The following is a 21,897-nucleotide window of genomic DNA, read 5'->3' on the forward strand; positions in this document are numbered from 1 at the left end:
ATGCACACTCTTTGCAAACCTATCTCTCCTGACTGACTACTCACAGTAACTGCATTTCTCTCCATAATCTGTAAAATCTGCCTCTTTATCTCTAACCCCACCATCATTTAGTCTTGCTTTCATCATGTGTGACTCAGGTCATTGCCATAATCCCTTATCTGGACAATGCAATCCAAATCCTGTCCCTATATGTTCAGCACTCAGGTTCACAGTTGCTATGTAAAATGCGCACCTAATCTTGTCAAACTCATAAGTAAAATATTTCCATTGCCTTCATGAAAAATAATCCAAACTCCTACATATGCCAGTATTATACACAAAGGCTCATATTTTAATATATCATTCCCCAAGGAAAAGGTTGGAGGAAGTGGAAAAAGTAGGATTTGTGAGAAGGGAAACAGACTATGTGAACCAGTGAACAATTGTGAACAGAGATCCAAGAGCCTGAAAATCTGCAATAGGGAGGGAAAGAGGTGGTTATACATGCCCTCTAGATACACATGATCCCCAAAGAATAACCTGAGATGGCTGGAACCTCTTCTGATTAGAATCCAGCTTGGCTGAGGGTCCTCCCTTCCCTGGGGGGCCCAGTGCTCTGCCTTTGTCACCAACCTTCCCCAGACTCCCTCTTCTCGCCCTATTGATGCTCAGGTTATAGATGTGCTCACGCTCACCTTTGCCTGGGCTCTTACCTGGCCCTCACAGAACTCATGTCAGCAAGTGGTTTCCCCCTAGAGATCACTGTCCTCAGCACTCACTGTTGTGTGCCCATCCCACAGGGTCACACTCTACTCCATCATCCCCTCTCTGCCAGCAGAAACCTCACCCTCTGCCCACTTCCCTGCTCAAGAAACCCCGCTATTTCTCAGAACCACATGCCTTTCCCTGAACTTTCATTTCCCCATCAGCACTTCTTCATGTGATTCTCTCCCCTTCCTGGCTCCCAGCAGCAGTCTCTGTGTCTGTCCTGGGTCCTCCTTCCTCTCACATCTGCAGCAGTGGGAAGAGTCCCACCCTGAGATCCAGGATAAACCCCTTACTAGAATTCATTGATTACTGCCTTGGGTCTCAGTTTCTCCCACAGTAAAATGATTGGACTAAAATAATTTGATATTCTCCAATTCCATTTCAATTTTAACATTCTTTGACTTGGTCTGTGTTCATATTCATTTTTATTTACATAGTCTTTTCCCTCTCAGCCTCCTGGTCCTCATTTCTTACTTAATTATGACTCCATGATGTTCTCTATTTACCTTTAATCTGAATCCCCAGGGTCCCCTCTCTATTTTATCAACACTCCTCCCTAATCTTCCTATCCATTCTTTCTAAGCACTGCTCACCACCTCAGTTAAATTTTAAAGCCTAGAGTATTTCCATATCACTTGACCCTTCAATTTACATGCTTAAATATATGCATGACAAGTAAGATGCTTTTTTTTTTTTTTTTTTGCAAGATTGAAGCCAGGAAAGAACAACAACAAAAACAAAAATCTACTATAAAAATGTAGATATTCTGGATAAACTATAATTTTATAAATTATTTATTTATACAAGCATATGCTCACCTCATAAGATTAAGGAAATTGTCCAGAAAACAATCAAATGAGACATTGAGAATTGGATCTTGAAATGAATACTGACACTTGGACTTCCCAAGGTGTTGTCAAGGGTTGATTCCCAAGGGGTTTGGCTATAATAGCCATACAGATGATGAGGTAAAGTCTTGAGACCTCCAAAAAAGATACAAGTTGGGTATGAGACTTTCTATTACATCCTCAGTAAGACTGGACCAGATAAAAAATTCACCCTACTAAACAGGAAGATAAAAAGAAATCTTGTGGTTACCTTATGCTCTGGCTAGAAATTCTTAAAATTATTCTTAGATAAAACATGATTGCAGGTTTTTCTTCACATGAATTTAATGCTGAATAATATTCACTCAATTTGGAATGCCCAACCCAGGAAATTATTATTAATAAGTGGTTCTAGGCAAAAAAGGATGACTAGGCAGCGTGCAGAGAATTTTTACAACAGTGAAAATTCTCTTTACAATATCAAATGAAGGCTATATTTATCCAAACCCATGCAATATACAACTCCAAGAGTGAATTCTGGGGTAAGCTACGGACTTTGGGTGATTATGATGTGTCAATGTAGATTATCCTTGGTAAAAAAAAAAAAAAAGTGCCATATGGAAAGTAATGTTGATGATGGTAAGGATATGACTATGTGGGGGCAAACTGTATACTCTCAATTTTCTTGTAAGCCTAAAAAGTGCTCTAAAACATAGTCTTAAAACAAATTTTAAAATTTACATTGGTAGTAGTAAATCATGAAACCGAAAAAGAGTTCTTCTAAACAATCAATAAAAAGGAAAAACAAATCTGATCAATTTATGCTAGAGACAGACTGGATGATCTTTTCATGTTCCTGGAGAAAATGATGTAACAAATTGTTATCATAAGAGGCAATCAAAAAGCATGCAGCTAAACATGTAGGGGATATAATATTAGAGGTATGTCTATGTTAATTTCAAAATGATCTTATTTTTCTGGATAATATATTTCTGGTATTTGTCAACTTTAAAAAAAACTGAAGTTTACTGTCATTTCTCTCATGTTTTTTAAATATTAACTATCTTACAACAATAACAAAGAAATGGCTCTAAGCTGGTCACTTGGCAGAAGCAAAAAAAGAACAAGGAAAATTCTAGGGGTCCACAAATAATGCAGACTTCTTTTGTCTAATATAGTCAATGCTTGCTTTGCACACTTTCAATATACACAAATTTTAGTTACCAGGGTTTATTTAAATAACACCAATTCCCCAACAGTATGGTTCAAATTTCAGTTGCCACAATATATTAAGTGTAAGTAAAGTACAAAACTACTAATTTTTAGTTACACGAATCACTATGGAAATAACAAGCATGCAATCAATAACTAATGATATCACTGACAAATCACAACCCTTCACAGACTTTGTCATTGACTGTTATTTTTTTCCATGAACAGACATCAAAGGGTATACTTGATTGTCTCCTTGTATTTCAACATCCCCTACATAAATTCTGAGACATTTTAAAAGAATAATAATTTTTAAAAAAGAAATTGACCAACAAAGATAAAAATGAAAATGCTGGAAGTGAGATTTGAACTGAACGTAAATGAAGTCATTGAAGAAATAGCTGACCTGAGGAATATGGATATTGCCACTGGTTGAGAAATTATAGACATGAATCTAGATAGAGGAACTTATCAACATAAATGAGGAGAATGGTTGTTATAAAATTGATGAAGTTGTCTCAAATGAAGTTATGCCTGCAGAAGACTTCACTTTTAAGGAAATTTCAGATACTTCCCAAAACTGAAAACAAGTATAAAATGTTGGAACCTGATTCAAATTTAGAAAGAATTATGAAAATTCACCAAGGCGTAGAAAAAATACTTTATAAATTATGGTAAGAATAAGGCAAGCAGGGGTCAAACCACTGCTGGTAAATTTTTATGAAGAATTAAAACACTCATTCTGGATGTTAAGTTTGTAACACTATAGACATTACTTTGCCAACAAAGGTCCGTCTAGTCAAGGCTATGGCTTTATCAGTGGTCATGTATGGATGTGAGAGTTGTACTATAAAGAAAGCTGAGCGCCGAAGAATTGTGAACTGTGGTGTTGGAGAAGACTCTTGAGAGTCCCTTGGGCTGCAAGGAGATCCAACCAGTCCATCCTAAAGGAGATCAGTCCTGGGTGTTCATTGGAAGGACTGATGCTGAAGCTGAAACTCCAATACTTTGGCCACCTCATGCGAGGAGCTGACTCATTTGAAAAGACGCTGATGCTGGGAAAGATTGACGGCAGGAAGAGAAGGGAACAACAGAGGGTGAGATCGTTGGATGGCATCACTGATTCAATGGACATGAATTTGGTAGGCTCCAGGAGTTGGTGATTGACAGGGAGACCTGGCGTGCTGTGGTTCATGGGGTCGCAAAGAGTTGGACACGACTGAGCGACTGAACTGAACTGAAACTCTCCTCTTAGAAATTCTTTTGTTGTGTCCCATAGATTTTATGTCATCACGTTCTTATTTTCCTCTGTCTTTAGAAACTTTTTGAATTTCGTTTTTATTTCATTGGTTGTTTAGATGCGTTTTGTTTAGTATCCACGTGCTTGTGTTTTTGTAGGGATTCTTTTTGTAGTTGATTTCTAACCTCTTAGCATTGTGATCAATTATTTTTATAGCAATCAGAAAAGATCCTTGATATGATTTCAGTTTTCTTAGCTTTACTGAGGTTTGTTTCATGGCCCAGCATGTGATCAGTCCTGGAGAATGTTCCTTGTGCTCTTGAGAAGAAAGTGTATTCTGCTTCTTTTGGATGGAATGTTCAATAAATATCAGTAGAGTCTTTCTATTCTAATATGCCCTTTAAGACCTGTATCTCTGGAATTGAGCTGCAGGAGTTGCTTGTATATTTTTGAGATTAATCCTTTGTCTGTTTCTTCATTTGCTATTATTTTCTCCCATTCTGAGGGCTGTCTTTTCACCTTGCTTATAGTTTCCTTTTGTGTGCAAAAGCTTTTAAGTTTCATTAGGTCCCATTTGTTTAGTTTTGCTTTTATTTCCAATATTCTGGGAGGTGGGTCATAGAGGATCTTGCTGTGATTTATGTCGGAGAGTGTTTTGCCTATGTTCTCCTCGAGGAGTTTTATAGTTTCTGGTCTTAAATTTAGATCTTAATCCATTTTGAGTTTATTTTTGTGTATGGTGTTAGAAAATGTTCTAGTTTCATTCTTTTACAAGTGGTTGACCAATTTTCCGAGCACCATTTGTTAAAGAGGTTGTCTTTTCCCATTGTATATTCTTGCCTCCTTTGTCAAAGATAAGGTGTCCATAGGTACTTGCATTTATCTCTGGTCTTTCTATTTTGTTCCACTGATCTATATTTCTGTCTTTGTGCCAGTACCATACTGTCTTGATGATTGTGGCTTTGTAGTAGAGCCTGAAGTCAGGCAGGTTGATTCCTCCAGTTCCATTCTTCTTTCTCAAGATTGCTTTGGCTATTCGAAGTTTATTTTTATTTCCATACAAATTGTGAAATTCTTTGTTCTAGTTCTGTGAAGAATACCGTTGGTAGCTTGATAGGAATCTATAGATTGCTTTGGGTAGTATACTCATTTTCACAATATTGATTCTTCCAATCCATGAACACAGTATATTTCTCCATCTATTTGTGTCCTCTTTGATTTCTTTCATCAGGGTTTTATAGTTTTCTATGTATAGGTCTTTCATTTCTTTAGGTAGATATACTCCTAAGTATTTTATTCTTTTTGTTGCAATGGTGAATGATGTTGTTTCCTTAATTTCTCTTTCTATTTTCTCATTGTTAGTGTATAGGAATGCAGGGGATTTCTGTGTGTTAATTTTATATCCTGCAACTTTGCTATATTCATTGACCAGCTCTAGTAATTTTCTGGTAGAGTTTTTAGGGTTTTCTATGTAGAGGATCATGTCATCTGCAAACAGCGAGAGTTTCATTTCTTCTTTTCCTATCTGGATTCCTTTTACTTCTTTTTCTGCTCTGATTGCTGTGGCCAAAACTTCCAACACTATGTTGAATAGTAGTGGTGAGAGTGGGCACCCTTGTCTTGTTCCTGATTTTAGGGGAAATGCTTTCAATTTTTCACCATTGAGGATAATGTTTGCTGTGGGTTTGTCATATATAAGTTTTATTATGCTGAGGTATGTTCCTTCTATTCCTGCTTTCTGGAGAGTTTTTATCATAAATGGATGTTGAATTTTGTCAAAGGCTTTTTCTGCATCTATTGAGATAATCATATGGTTTTTATCTTTCAATTTGTTAATGTGGTGTATTACATTGATTGATTTGCGGATATTAAAGAATCCTTGCATTCCTGGAATAAAGCCCACTTGGTCATGATGTATGATCTTTTTAATATGTTGTTGGATTCTGTTTGCTAGAATTTTGTTAAGGATTTTTGCATCTATGTTCATCAGTGATATTGGCCTGTAGTTTTCTTTTTTTGTGTGGCATCTTTGGTTTTGGAATTAGAGTGATGGTGGCCTCATAGAATGAGTTTGGAAGTTTGCCTTCTTCTGCAATTTTCTGAAGGAATTTGAGTAAGATAGGTGTTAATTCTTCTCTAAAGTTTTGATAGAATTCAGCTGTGAAGTCATCTGGTCCTGGACTTTTGTTTGCTGGAAGATTTCTGATTACAGTTTTGATTTCCTTGCTTGTGATGGGTCTGTTAAGATCTTCTATTTCTTCCTGAAAAACAAATGACCCAATCAAAAAATGGGCCAAAGAAGACATACAGATGGCTAACAAACATATGAAAAGATGCTCAACATCACTCATTATCAGAGAAATGCAAATCAAAACCTCAATGAGGTACCATTATACACCAGTCAGAATGGCTGCTATTCAAAAGTCTACAAGCAATAAATGCTGGAGAGGGTGTGGAGAAAAGGGAACCCTCTTACACTGTTGGTGGGAATGCAAACTAGTACAGCCACTATGGAGAACAGTGTGGAGAGTTCTTAAAAAACTGGAAATAGAACTGCCATATGACCCGGCAATCCCACTTCTGGGCATACACCCCGAGGAAACCAGATCTGAAAGAGACACGTGCACCGCAATGTTCATCGTGGCACTGTTTATAATAGCCAGGACATGGAAGCAACCTAGATGCCCATCAGCAGACGAATGGATAAGGAAGTTGTGGTACATATACACTGTGGAATATTACTCAGCCATTAAAAAGAATTCATTTGAATCAGTTCTAATGAGATGGATGAAACTGGAGCTCATTATACAGAATGAAGTAAGCCAGAAAGATAAACACCAATACAGTATACTAACACATATATACAGAATTTAAAAATATGGTAACAATAACCCTATATGCAAAACAGAAAGAGACACAGATGTACAGAACAGACTTTGAGATTCTGTGGGAGAAGGCGAGGGTGGGATGTTCTGAGAGAACAGCATTGAAACAAGTATACTATCAAGGGTGAAACAGATCACCAGCCCAGGTGGGATGCATGAGACAAGTGCTCAGAGCTGGTGCACTGGGAAGCCCAGAGGGATGGGATGAAGAGGGAGGCGGGAGAGGGGATCGGGATAGGGAACACATGTAAATCCATGGCTGATTCATGTCAATGTACAGCAAAAACCACTACAATATTGTAAAGTAATTAGCCTCCAACTAATAAAAATAAATGAAACAACAACAACAAAACCTGTGTCTCCTTTCTCTCTGGATGCTCTGTCTATTAATGTACAAAGGGTGTTAATGTCACCCACTATTACTGTGTTACTGTCAATTTCTCCTTTTAAGTCTGTTAATATTTGCCTCATACATTGCAGTACACCTATGCTGGGTAGATATGTATTTGCAATTGTTATTTCTTCTTCTTGGATAGATTCCTTGATCATTAGGCAGTGTCATTCTTTGTTTTTTGTAATAGTCTTTATTTTAAAGTCTATTTTATCTAAGTCTATTTTATCTAAGCTACTCCAGCTTTCTTTTGATATCCATTTACATGGAATATCTTTTTCCATCCCCTCACTTTCAGTCAGTTTATGTCTCTAGATCTGAAGTGGGTCTCTTGTTTTTGTATCCATTAAGCCAGTCTATGAATTTTTGTTGAAGTATTTAATCCATTTATATTTAAAATGACTATTAATAAGTATGTTTTTATTGCCTGTTTGATGACTGTTTTGTATTTGTTTTTGTAGGTCTTTTTTCTACCTTACTCTTTAGTTCTCTTTTCTTGCAATTTGATGACTATCTTTAGTGTTGCATTTGGATTCCTTTTTCTTTTTTGTGTTTATCTGTTATAGATTTTTGACTTGTAGTTATCATGAGGTTTTGACATAGTAGCCTCATAGCCCCCCATTTATTTTATGTACACACACACACATACACACACAGTTGTTTTAAGTTGCTGATCTCTTAATTTCAAGTGCATTTCAAATATCCTGCATTTGTACTCTCCCTTCTCACAGTTACTGGTTTAAATATTTGTGTGTAGATGATTTTCTATCTTTACTGTATGTTTGCCTTTTCCAGTGAGGTTTCCCATTTCATAACTATTTTGTTTCTAATTGTGACCTTTTCTTTTCTGCTTATAGAAGTTATTTTAGCATTTGTTGTAAAGCTTGTTTGGTGGTGCCAAATTCTTTTAGATTTTGTATGTATGCTTTTTGTATGCTTTTACTTTCTGTGTAAAATCTGAATGAGAGTCTTATTGTATAGAGTATTTTTATTTGTAGGATATTCCTCCTTCCATCTCATTTTGTCTAAATTTCTACTTGCATTTTGATGTCTGTGGAAGGCTAGTTATGTTTCTTGACCTTGGAGAAATGGCCTTCTATAGCAGATGCATTTTATGTTCCATAAGTACACAACCCTCTCATCATCCAAGGGCCAGGCACCAGCTGATGCCAAGGAAAGTTCTCATCTGTGTTCTCAGAACTTGGTTCTACAGGTTGCTGGTTTGTAGGGATTTTGTTTCTGATGTCTGCCCTACAGTATGTGAGGCTGGTCTAGATACTTTTGCAGGTTTCCTGATGTAGGGACTGGTGCCTACCCATTGGTGAATAGAGCTGAGTCTTTATCCTCTGGTGGGCAAGGCTGCATCAAGCAGCAAGGATAGAAGTGCCATGCGCTCAGGAAGTCTTTAAGCAGCCTGTCTGCTGATGGATGAAGCTGTGTTTCTGTCATGTTGGTTATTTGGCCTGAGACATCTCAGCAATGGAACCTACAGGTTGTTGGGTGTGGCAAAGTCTTAATGCCAAAATGGTGGCTTCCAGGAAAGCTCACAGATGAATATTCTTCAGTAGCTCCACCACCAGTGTCCTTGTCCCCACACTGGGCCACAGCTGCCCCCACCTCCCCATGAGATCCTCTAAAACCAGTTGGCAAGTCTGGCCTGGGTCCCTATAAAGTCACTGCTTTTTCCCTTGGGTCCTGGTATGCATGAGACCTTGCATGTGCCCTTCAAGAGTAAAGTTTCTGTTTCCCCCAGTCCTATGGAGCGCCTGCATTCAAGCCCCACTGGCCTTCAAAACCAAATCCTCTGGAGCTAAGGCCAGATCCCCAGGTTGGACATCCTGATGTGGGACTTAACACTCTCTCTCCTGCAGGAGAACTTCTGTGATATAATTATTCTCCAGTTTGTAGGTTTTCTACCTGGGGAGCATGGCATTTGATTATGTCACAAGGATGCCCTCCTTACCATTTTGTTGGGTTTCTTCTTTTACGTCTTTGGATATAGAATGTCTTTTTGGTACGTTCAGCAGTCTTTTTTACTGATGGTTGTTCAGCAGTTAGTTGTGATTTTGGTGTGCTCCTGACAGGAGATGAACTCAAGGTCCTTTTACTCTGCCATCTTGTTAAGGTCCCACTGAGAGGGTGATGTTTACATTGACCATTAAATGTTGAATGTAAGTTCCAGAATAGATCTTGGTAAATAGAAGGCAGCCTGGGTAGGGAAATCAGGATCAGTAAAGCACTGAGACATGAAAACATAGCGAGACTAAGGATGATCTTTCATATATTAATTTATTTTTCATTTTCACAATAATTTTTTTCTCTATAGTTACAACAAAGGTTCCAGAAGCCTTTGTTAATTATTTCCTGCATTGAACTTATTCCTCTAAACTACAGGTATCAACCTTCCATCTTATTTAAAATGAGTGAGAATATATGATAAAATTTTACCCCAACTTTCTATGTATATTATAGATCTTCTTTGGTTTTTGTTTGTAAGCTAAATCTCTCTGGTAGATTAAATGTAGAAAAATTACTTTTTGTACTTTGGATTTATCTCAGTGAAATGAATTATTAATTTTTTCACTCTATCATTTTCCTAGAAGTTCACTGTGATTTCTTTTTTCAAATTAATTAATTTTTTTAATTGGAGGATAATTATTTTACAATACTATGGTGGTTTTTGCCATACATAGACATGAATCAGCCATGGATAAACATGTAAATATCAATTTCATATAAATTTCAGATGATGATTGCATTTGCTTCCTTGCCTTAGAAAATTTCTAGATAAAAATGAACTTATATACAGATAACATGGGTGCTATTGTCAAAATTTTTCTTTACTCTTAGCAAAAAATAAATAATGCATATATGTCAATACAATGAAGAAAAGTAAAGAGTTATAAGTAAACATTTCATAAACCAAAAGTATCAACTTTAAATTGATATTTAGCTAACATCCTGGATTAGTTAGGATCAAGTTTGACTCCAAGTAACAGAAAATTAAAACGGAAAACAAATCTTTAAAAATATATAAAATAGATATTCAAAAAACAAAAATTTCTTTCTCTTGTGAAAAGACTATAAGTAGGCAATTCAGGTTTGTTATGTCATTTCATTGTCATGGACTTGGTTCCAGTTTCCTCTTTCGCTTTGAGGTGTTTGTTTGTGTTTTTTTTTTTTTTTTTGCTTTGTTTTGTTTTGTCCTTTGCCATGCTTGATCCTCACTCCAAAGGCAATCCTAATCTCTGAAATGGATGCCAGAGGTCCATCCATCAAACCCATGTTATGCTGACAATAAAGAGAAAGGCAAAAGCTGAACACACCCACCACCTCCCAATACTTCAGATCCCTTTGCAAAAGTTGTCAAATCACATTGATTTGAGAGCTCAGTAACATAACCACAACCAGTTAAAAGGGTGCTAAGAGATGTAATTTTATTCTGCCCAGCTAATGATTAAGCAGTTGATTAATTCTGGAGGAAGTGTAAAATAGATTTCAAGAAAAAATCAGTGGTCTTTGCCATATGGCAGCATTTGGCAATTCAACTGTCAATTTAGGGACATAAGTCAACAGTTTCACTTAAATAGGTCATCTGGATTTGGTCACTTTTTCAAAGACCATGGATGTTTTACTTAGAACACTTTAGATCAAAATTAGGGCTCATCCTCATTTTAAATATTTCCCTTTCTCAAGTTCTGTCTAGTATTCTCTCTGAAGTGGAATTGGCCATGCATTGGGAATGGACAGAGTTGTAGGTAGGCCAACAAATGCCTTTGTATTAGAGCAGAACCAAATTATATCTTGAGAAGAATCTTGGTCCTTGCTACAGGTATTACCAGCCTCCTGGGAGCACTTGAGATTCAAACAACAGGCCATGAGTGATCTCCAAAAGTTACAAGAAGTTTTCAATTGCAAATTCCAACTACAACTCCACTGATTAGAGTCACTACTCTGCATTTATCAGATTATATAAAACTGTCATACATACGGTATAGGTTAGAGTAACAATCTAAAAGTCTCTGTTGCTGAAAAAGATTCAAATTAGTTCAACATAAACAATATTTATGGGAGACTTAGAGTCTACTCATTTCTGTCGATTATGTAAGATCTGCTATTGAATTTTCCAGAGCATCAAAGAACTGCACAGGTGAACCAGATCCTATGTGCTGCATAGAGTTATTTTCCCCATTTTTGAAAAATATATTTTAGACTGACATGCTCACCCTACTTTGAGACTACAAGCCACCAGGCCTGTGAACCTCATGAAATTTACTGAAAGAACTTTCCTAAGAACATTGTTCCCTGAACCAAACAGTTTCTTCTCTATGGAAACTGATGAAAGAAATTTCCCTGGGGCCTCAGGACCAGGAAGAGCTGTCTTTACTGAACAACATATTTGTCTGTTTCTTCTAGACTCTGTGACTGTGTAATTGATCAGTCTTACTCATCTTATAGTCCTCTAATAATCCATGACCCATCCAGCCTGTGCATAGGGTGTCATGACACTTTCTTTTATAAGATAATCCTTCTTGGGGTTAGCGTGTTTTACTGGCCACATATTCCCTTGGATTTTATTTCCATATTATTGTTGATATACTTTTAATATTATGTGCATGTTTTACAAGCAATTTTTAATTATTTTTAGAGCTAACAAATTACTGTGAATTTAAGTAGTATTATGATTTGGAGGCCTTCTGAAAATTTCAGTATTAAGTAGCTGAAAAAAACTTTGTTTTAATTTCTACTGCCACCAAGTGGTAAAATATAGAAATGTATCCCTATCTAGAACCTTAGTGAAAGCGTGAAAGTGCTAGTTGCTTAGTCATGTCCTACTCTTTGCCACCCCACGGACTCTAGCCTTCCAGGCTCCTCTGTTCATGAAGTTCTCCAGGCAAGGGTACTGGCATGGGTATCCATTCATTCCACCAGGGGATCTTCCCAACCCAGGGATCAAACCCAGGTCTCCAGCATTGGCAGGTGAATTCTTTATCATCTGAGCTACCAAGGAAGCCCCATTTATAGACTTTAATGATTGCAAAAACCTTAGCATTTTAAATCAGATAGTCTTGAGGTTGCAGATCAATACATTTCTTAGATATAAAAGTATTTTATTGCATAGTTTGCCATAAAACTAACAATATTGCATAGTTTTGTGTTTTTTCCCTATTAAGATACTGCCTACTATGAAACCCATTATCCTAACTCAAAATCTGGTGCTGGAGAGGACTCTTGAGAGATCCCTGACCAGCAAGGAGATCAAACCAGTAAATTGTAAAGGAAATCAAGCCTCAATATTCATTGGAAGGACTGATGCTGAACCTGAAGCTCCAACACTTTGGCCACCTGATGCAAACAGCCCACTCATTGGAAAAGATCCTGGCTCTGGAAAAGATTGAAGGCAAAAGGAGAGGAGGGAAACAGATAATGAGATGGTTGAATGGCATCACCAACTCAATGTACATGAGTTTGAGCAAACTCTGGGAGATGGTGAAGGACAGGGAGGCCTGGCATGCTGCAGTTCATGGGGTTACAAAGAGTCAGACACAACTTAACTGAACAGCAAATCCAAATTCAGCCTCTATTTTATACAGCATCATTAAGCATTTTCCAACTGTTGTTTTGTTGTGTTGTATTTTGCCTTTAGAATCATTAGTGCTTTGTTGAATTATTCTCCATTTATGGCTCATGGATATCATTTTGATATCATTTCATGGATATCATTTTTTTGGTCTGAGCAGACTTCCTCTATAAATGACTTGATTGGTTGACTTATCCCCATTCTCTTCTCTTCCCCACATTCTTACTATATTATCCTTCTGTTTCTATATGTTATTATAAAATGCGATGCTGTTTCTGATGAAAGTAATTGTAAACAACACGACCAGGTAGGAAAACATACCATGTTTATTGCTTGGAAGAATTAATATTGGTAAAATAACCACACTACCCAAAGCACTGCATAATTTCAATGCAATCTCTGTAAAGTACCAATGGCATTTTTTCATGAAACTAGAACAAATAATTTAAAGTATGAAAACACACAAGACCTCAAAGAGCCGAGACAGTCGTGACAAAGAGCTGGAGGTATTTATGTACCTTGATTTCAGTGAAGTGAAAGTGAAAGTATCAGTCACTCAGTCTTGTCCAGCTCTTTGCAACCACATGGACTACATGTAGCCTGCCAGGCTCCTCTGTCCTTGGGATTCTTTAGGCAAGAACACTGGAGTGGGTTGCCATTTCCTTCTCCAGAGGAACTTCCCAATCCAGGGATTGAACCCCGATCTCCTACATTGCAGGCAGATTCTTTACTGTCTGATTCACCATGGAAGCCCTCTTGACTTCAGAATACATTTCAAAGCTATGGTAATCAAAACAATATGATATTGACACAAAAAGAGACACATAGATCAATGGCACAGAATAGAGACCCCAGAATTAAACCCATGGTCAAATAATCTACTACAAAGGAAGCAAGAATATACAATAAAGAAAAGGCAGTCTCTATAATAACTGGTGCTTGGAAAGCTGGATAAATGTAAAAAAATGGAATTAGAATATTGTCTCACATCATACACAAAAATATAATGGAATAAGACCTAAATATGAGACCAAAACCTATAAAACTCCTAGAAGAAAAACAGGCTGAACACTCTGACATAAACTGCAGCAATACTTCCTTTGTTTCCTAAGACAATGGAATCTAAAGCAAAAATAAACAGACAGGACCTAATTAAACAAAAGTTTTTGCACAGAACAGGAAACCATGGATAAAATGAAAAGACAACCTACCCTAAATGGGAGCATTTATTTGCAAATGACATGACCCAGTAAGGGGTTAATCAGAATACATAAACAGTTCATACAACTCAGTATCATTAAAATAAACAACCCAATTTACAAAAAAATAGGAAGAAGACCTAAATAGATATTTTTCCCCAAAAGACATACAAACTAGCAAGGCAAAAATTTTCAGCTCAGAACACAGTGGTGATCTTTCTCTCCCCCACTACTTTATGCTCAATTTGTTCCTGATGCAAGATAACTGTTTAATAATTATTTGTTGAACTGATTAATGAATCCTAAAATAATTGAAGTCTCTCCATGGATATTTCAACTCACAGTGCCAATTTGGCTCATTAGTCATAAAGAGTATATCTTCACTATTCACCAGTTCTGCATGTGCTTATTTACCTGTCTGCTAAAATTTATTTTTAATGCTCAAATAAATACTCACAATGCTTTCACAGTCATTCATGGACGTGTGCAGAGTGGTACAAAATACCACCTGCCTCACAAGTTCCCAGATGAGAAAGGTGACTCCCTGAATTTTTATTGCAGTTCTCAAACTGTAAAAATATTCTTTCCACCATCTACTTAGGCCAAATTTCCTGTGTATCTGTGCACTTTGATGGTGATGTTGCTGTTTAAAATAGTCTTAAGGCAAAGTGTTGAAGTGTTGTCTGGTGTTCCTAAGCACAGAAAGATTGGACATGTCTTATGAAGAAAACACACATGTAGATAAAGTTTTGTTCAAGTGTGCCTTGTAGGATTGTGAGCCGTGAGTTCAGTGTTAATGAATCAACAGTGCAGTAAATCCAGGAAAACAGAAGGAAATTTACCGATTTATAAGTGGAGCCACTCCAGAAAGTGTTAAAGTGTTAAAGTAATATCTACAATGTTGTGATGAAGCTACTGAAGAGATGGGGAAAGAGCTAGATTTGTGGATTCATAAGGTGTGACTGGTTTTTGTTTGTTTCCTTTTTCTTTGTTTTTAAAAGTATAGTGGACAGCACAGTGGTATGGCTGAAAGTCAAAGATATTTATGATAGTGTTACCCAGGACCAAGAAAAGATTAAAAACTTCTTGGCTGGTATTTTATAATTAAGAAATACTGTATATAATTAATAGATTATTTTGAAATATATATATATATATATATATATATATATGCAGAATCACACATAAAGCTATGTATTTATTAGTTGACAAAAAATGTTGTGACCAGAAGTTCACTGGAACCAAACCTTGCATTTGCCCTAGAAGCAATGGCTCAATTTTCACTAAATCAGCACTTCCTGTAAATTTAACACAACATCATGAATAACAAGAACATGTTTTATGTAATCTCCTAGTCTTGATCTCACTTCAGTCCTGAGGATCAATACTCTTGTTCTTTTTGCTTGACTTTTCTTTCCTCTTCAGGGAAATACTCCCACCACTATCTCTCTGGCATCACTCATATAAGTGCTCCTGGAATTTAAAGGCAACTATGAACCCCTTCTGATTTTGTTAAAATGCAAATTATGACTCATGAAGTCTAAGAAGAGATCCAAGACCCAATATTTATAACAATTTCCAAGATGATAATTCTGCTTCTCATCCATGAACCACCCTGAAAAATAAGGGTCTATATTCTGCCTTCCTCTTTCTGTTTAGAATACTTGGAGCAACACTTCATCCCAATAGGTCTCTAGAGTTAAATAATTAGAATTGTCAGAGGCAAAACTCTGTTTCTCCTCAGGAGCTCAGAGAAATCACTAAGGAACTAGAAAATTGTGAAATTTCTTGGTCAAGTGAGGAGTACTTTAGTCAGAAGAGCATCAAATGTCTCAACTACTACAAAGATAGCAGGAAGGAAAACGATGTTTAAAAGGCTATAAAATTGAAATAAATTTAACACAGATTTTTACTGAGAACATATCACACACAGGTAAGACATTTTGCCAAGGACACACATAGTAAAATATGTGAACTTTGTTCTCAAGAGCTTAAAAATTAGAAGGGGGAAAGAGAACTAGACAGTGGCCACAAAGGATCTGAAGTGAGGAGGAGATTTAGCAAAGTCCAGTTAAATGTTGCTGGGAACTCAGACGAGGCAGAGACAGCTTCCACTGGTGAATCAGGAAAGGCCCTTTGGATGAAGGGGCATCTGAAATAAGCCTGATGACCCACTCACATTTGAATACGTGAGGGATCCTAGGACTGTAATCCATTCAGAATTTAAATTATGAATTTTTCAGTCTCAAACCTAGGTTAGAACAGCAAATCCTGCAAAATTACATTTGTTATTGCTTATATTAACAACTGATCATTCAGCAGAAAAAAGCAGCATCTAAAGAAGTTGTACAAAGAGTGGAAAGGCCGTCATCACCGAGTTCTATTTAGATGTGTCCTGGGTTCCTGGGCTGCTGGGATCTCATTCCAGAGGGAAAAGTGTGTTTGAAGGTTTACAGCAAGTCCTGATGAGAACAGAGATTGAAGTCATTCTACATGAGGTGGAGGTGAGAAATGAGGGGCAAGAAGGAAAGGGGCTGGGAGGAGAATGAGAAGAGAGAGAAACAGGTGGGCAGGCAAGTGGGAACTGTGGGGGAGGCAGGACACAAACAACTCACCAGCTTTTCCTAAGCCAAAATGCAAGAGCTGCCAGGAGGACCAGGGGCACGATCGCTGCCAAGATGATCCAGCCATTGGAGCTGCGATGATCTGTGGAGGGGGGTGTACACAAGGGTGTCCTCCCAAACCCACCCACTGTCTTGCTGCATTTCCATGCTTTTCCTTTGTTATTCAAATATCTGCCTCAACAATCTCCTCCCTCCTTGTTTCTTCTCTTATCCCTCCTCAGAGTGACTCTATCGAAACTTATCATATTCTTATACCTGCAGGACTCTCATTTTTAACTCTTGTATTTCTTATTTTTATTCCTTTTGGGTGTGGAGTCTCTAGAATCCCCAATTTTTCACCTGGCTCTCCTGCTCTGCCTGAGGACCACCTATTCCCAGTCCAGCGGGGCCCCAGTTCTTCCTCACCCCAGTAGAGGATGATGTCCTGGCCTCCTAGACTGCTGTGTCTCACCCGGCAGCTCAGGCCGGATGCCTCACTGGCTTCCACATCCAAGGAAACCTGAAGATACCACGTCCCATCAGCGTTAGGTAAGACGTCACTTCTCTGAGTGCCCTGTTGCTCCTGCTCACCCCGCATCCACATCACCCAAATGGGCTTTGGGTAGAAGCCAGAGGCGTGACAAACCAGCATCAGACGGCCAGGGCCAGGGCTGGGGCCAGGGGACAGCCAGGCCTCCGGTCGTACTGCAGAGGACAGGGAAGATCGTCAGATGAGGACTCTAGTACAGACTCAGAGGTTCAGAGCTTCATGTCAGTTTAATGGACATACTTTTCCCACCGGTAGCGGTCGTCACCCATTAACCCCTCCCCCACTTGGCTCCTTGTTAGCAAGATGAGAAGGTGTGATTTTAGAACAGAAAATTTGTGGAGGAAGGGTGCAGAACTGACCTTGTCTCTGGAGATATGTCTTTCCTGCATCAAGAAGACTCAAGAGGAAACGTGGGCAGGTGTCACTGATCAGCTTGTGTATTATTTCCAGTGTGCCTTGGTATAAATTGAATAGTAAGCAGACAAACTTAGCCGTATCTCCACCCTCTGGAGAGGGTATCCATACATTTTTCTGGAAGCTTAGGAAGTCTGATCCTTGATAACCAACTCGCACAAAGCCTACTGAGGCATCTCTGATGTGCATCTCACAGCCACCTGTCACCTGCAGTTCAAAGGGATCTGGGGAAGAAAAGTTCTAAATTAGAAGAAAGAAGGAGTAAATAAGATAAAATAAAATGAGTTTAATTAAAAGATGATAGAAGCATAAGGGAGGATTTTAGAAAATTTGAGGGAATAGAGCAAAATTTTGTTTGATTGGAGGTTCAGAGATTGGGAACTAGTAGTAGTTGGAGATGCAGAAAGAGGTGAATGCCATGAGGGGCAAAGTATTTGAAGAAGGCATTGTAAACTATGCAGGTAAAAAAATAAGGAAGGATTTAGTGTGAGAGATTTGGGATTATAATAATGTAGGGTGAGTAGAATGCTGTAGGTTACACTGAATATACAGACTGATCGCTAAAGCAATTGAATGGGTGATAAAATCACACTTCAAGAAGTGAGTTAAGGAATGAGGAAGATGAGAGTGTCTGGTAAGGCTCAGAATTGATGGAGGCTGCTTATTAGAGAAATAAGAAACTCACTGAGACACACACACATACACACACCATAACTTGCACCATATCCCCAATACCCACTGAGGGAACTGAACTTACATTCAAGCTTCCATTGACTGGCATGGTTGTAAAGTGCCTGGCCAAGTCTAATGAAGAATGTATGAAGTATTTTTTCCACTTCTATCAACTCCTCATCACTGAAGTTGCCTTTGGACCAAGGATGCAGGTAAATGACTGTGTCAGAGTTGTTTTCCCAGGCATGAGTCTGCAACTCATTCAACCAAGCTGAGCCCAGATTTTGTGTAAGGAATCGGCTATAAAATGATGAGATCCGAATGATTTGGAAAGTGACTGGCTCCTGGAAGTCTGGGAAAAGAACAAAGAGAATGAGAAGGGGCATTGGGAAGGAGAGAGAGCACAGAAAGAAAGGTGCCAAAGAGAGGAAACTCAGAATTTAGGGGAAAAGCAAGACACCTCAGCAAACGTTTGGCTGCCCCAGGGACCCATACATAATAGATAGCCCTCAAAAGGGCACATGGACCTGGAGTCAGTGATACTGGAATGAAATTAGGCTGATGTTCTCAGTCTCTAGGTTGGGGAAGCCACTCCATACACACATGCATACCACACATTCACACACACAAGCTCAAACAGGTGGATGTGCCTGCCTGCCTGCATGCACATGCACACGCGCACACACACACGTCTTTTTGAACAGAATTCTTACCATTCTTACTGTCACCCCATGGGAGAAGAGTCAGGAGCAATGAAATTTGCAGAAACAGCATCTCATTTGCAGATGTTCTTTCTCTCAGAAATGTGAGTCTTTGATTTCTGTTCTAAACAAACCTACCCCACAATGCCTCTATTCTGACTTCCTTCTCTTGCCAACAGACAAAACTTCCCTTTAGTCAACATCTGAAAAAAGAAAAATCTGCTCCTTCCCTAAACCCTGGGCCACCTCCTCAGATACTCATTTCCCTCCCAGTTCTGATTGTCCTCTCTGACTTCCAGCTTCTCTTCCTGTCACCAGATTCTATCCTGTTCACCTTCCTCTAGCCTAACTGCTACGGACCAAGTTTTATATGGCACTGAAAAGCCAATGAATATAAGTCACTTTCCCCCTCTTTCATATAATAAAACCAAGAAACTAAATGTTTTCCTAGTGACCTATCTAATGTTCTCATGCCCCTGCTCTTCTCTGACATACAGTCCTTCTTTTGCCTTTTTGAATATCTTCTCAACTGTTCTCTTCCTCTTTCTTACCCTCACCCCACCTCATTCACATCTCTGACTTCTTATTGGTTGCTTTATTAGCTTTTTCAGAATTCCTTATGATTGCTTTGAAAAACAGTATAAACTGACACCAATTCTCCATCATACTTAGGGAAGAATCAAGTATGTAGACAGTAAACAATCAATGATTTGGGGCTAGCTAGGGGCTAGGTTGTAGGAGACAAAGAAGTGTAGCAGTTGTATTCTTAGGGCAGTGAAACTAAACTAAAATATACTGTCACGGTGGATGCATGTCATTACATATTTGTTCAAACCCATTGAGCATACACCATTGTTGTACTTTGGTGATAATGACGTAAATTATGAATTTTGGCTGATAATGAAGTGTCAGTGTAGGTTCATCAACTGTAACAAATGTATCAGTCTGATGGGGGATGTTGATGGTCGGGGAGGCAGTGCACGGGTCAAGGCAGGAGCTATATGGTAGCCTGTGGTTTCTACTCAATTTTACTGTGAACCTAAAACTGCTTTACACATTGTTTTTTAAAAAAAATGTTTTCTGGTATTTAAAGTCAATTAAGTATGTATTTTCAATAGAACATACAGGAAGACCAGAACTTATAAGCAGTACTGTGAGATGAAAAACGATCACACTGTGATAAGGATTCTTGTAGTCTCACGTTTCTAAAGGAGAAGATAGACATTTAATATTAACTGAACCTCCTCACTGTACCAGGCTTTGATCAGGGAACTTTGTTATGCACCCTGATTTTTCCAAATAACTCATTAAGTTTAGTATGCAATAATTGAGGTCCCATATGTTTCTAGATATGATCTCCTCTTAGATTATGACTAAAAGAAATGCTCCGATCTGCTTGCCCCTAGTCAGAAAACTTTAGACTCTCAAAGATAACTAAAGAGTTGAGTCAGTTTCAGAAGTGTTTCTGACCACTTTTAAGCAGTTCAGTCTGTGAGTGATTGCAGGACTTTTGAAGAGACACAGAACTTCTTCAACGAACTATTTTTCTTATCGATTTAGGAGTCATCTCTTTGATCCTATTAGGTACTAGATGTGCAAAGATAATGCTGATAATAATAAAAACCAGCAAAGTTGGGTTTTACTCTTATAGCACCTCTTATCTGCCAGCAGAAAGTATCTCTATTCTCTCAATAACCTTAAAGTAGGTATTATTAACTTTTTCAGTTTTAAAAATGAAGGGAAAAGGGGTTTGCTAAACTGAACTGAATTTTACAACTTCTGATTTGTGGAATTGGAATTTAAACCCAAGGTTTTCTGACTGCATATTCTTCTATAGTATTATCAACACTAAAAATTGCACTTGAGGTTCTAACTTTTCAGTACACTCAGAGTCATGAGACATAAGTAGTATACATGTCTACGGGGATGAGAAAAGCAGAGATGAATGCATAGGCAGGTGATCAGAACTGATCTTTTTTTTTTTTTTTTTTCCTTAAGAGGAAATGTTGTTCTTCCTAAAAAGGAAATGATATGTTTTAAATGTTCTGAAAGAGCAAATAAGTGTGACAATACAGAATACACCCCTCTTCTTTTGGAGATGAGCTGTCTCTTGGGGCATATAATGATCTTACTCTCCCTTTGCTTTTTTCATACTCAACAGACTTTTTCCCCTTAAGTACAAGTAAAGAAACTACATTCTTATTTCTTGATGCTGTTATCCTGGATATCAGAACAAAAAACAAATCATTTATCATACTTCACAAAATTACAGATCAAAGAAATCAATCATAAAATTGGATTTTTAATCATAAAATTAAATATCCATATTTTATATATATATAATATATTTTAAAAATTTTGGCTAGTATTTTCACTGTAAACACTTTTTCTGCAAGTAGTTTCACCACACAGCAAGTTGTTCATACACCAATTTGGGCATTAAAGATAAAAAATTATAATTCACCGCAGTCTTCAATAACATTAATTATCAATTCTTTAGCTAATTTATATACAATGGCTTGTTCTTTAGTGCGGTGTTTACCAAATGTATCAAGCAACATTTGAAGTTGGAAGCAAAATAAGAATAAGATTTCTCCTGTCTCAAAAAAAATAACCATATGATTCCTGATGAATACGGTTCTTGAAAATGGTGATTATTTTTTGCTATTTTATAGTGGAGAACATAATGTAGACAGAATTTTGGTGTCTGGCACAGAATCTAGCTGAGATAATTTGGTGAAATATTAGGACTGGACATATGATGGAAAATTTAAATAAAATCTAGATATATGCTTCCAACTATGTACACTACATATATTGATAAGAAACAGCTGCATCCCTCCTGTTTGTTATACTTCCAGGGAAATTGAAAGTG

The 21,897-nt window shown here is 37.7% G+C and overlaps 1 protein-coding gene across 2 annotated transcripts; it reads right to left on the reverse strand.

Annotated features, from left to right (window-relative positions):
- Nucleotides 1–13,191: 13,191 nt before the first annotated feature.
- LOC122677949 (T-cell surface glycoprotein CD1a-like) lies at nt 13,192–19,513 on the reverse strand. 2 transcript variants are annotated; one of them, XM_043878282.1, is made up of 6 exons: nt 19,035–19,513; nt 18,407–18,673; nt 17,595–17,873; nt 17,112–17,390; nt 16,698–16,788; nt 13,192–16,544 (listed from the first exon to the last, which is right to left on the reverse strand). In XM_043878282.1, the coding sequence occupies exons 1-6, from the start codon at nt 19,093–19,095 to the stop codon at nt 16,502–16,504; spliced, it is 1,020 nt and encodes a 339-aa protein (XP_043734217.1). In that variant the 5' UTR covers nt 19,096–19,513; the 3' UTR covers nt 13,192–16,501. The 2 variants fall into 2 exon arrangements, with proteins under 2 accessions (XP_043734217.1, XP_043734218.1); XM_043878283.1 differs by lacking the exon at nt 18,407–18,673.
- Nucleotides 19,514–21,897: the final 2,384 nt, after the last annotated feature.

Source organism: Cervus elaphus, chromosome 20 (assembly GCF_910594005.1).
Source record: "Cervus elaphus chromosome 20, mCerEla1.1, whole genome shotgun sequence".
In the NCBI taxonomy this organism is placed as follows: domain Eukaryota; kingdom Metazoa; phylum Chordata; class Mammalia; order Artiodactyla; family Cervidae; genus Cervus; species Cervus elaphus.

Coding starts and splice junctions, on each gene's coding strand:
- LOC122677949 (XM_043878282.1), bottom strand. CDS start 19,095: ATGCTGTTTCTGCAAATTTCATTGCTCCTGACTCTTCTCCCATGGGGT. Junction 18,674..19,034: donor ATGGGGTGACAGTAAGAATG/GTAAGAATTCTG, acceptor TTCTTTTCCCAG/ACTTCCAGGAGCCAGTCACT. Junction 16,789..17,111: donor GGACATCATCCTCTACTGGG/GTGAGGAAGAAC, acceptor CCCCCTCCACAG/ATCATCGCAGCTCCAATGGC.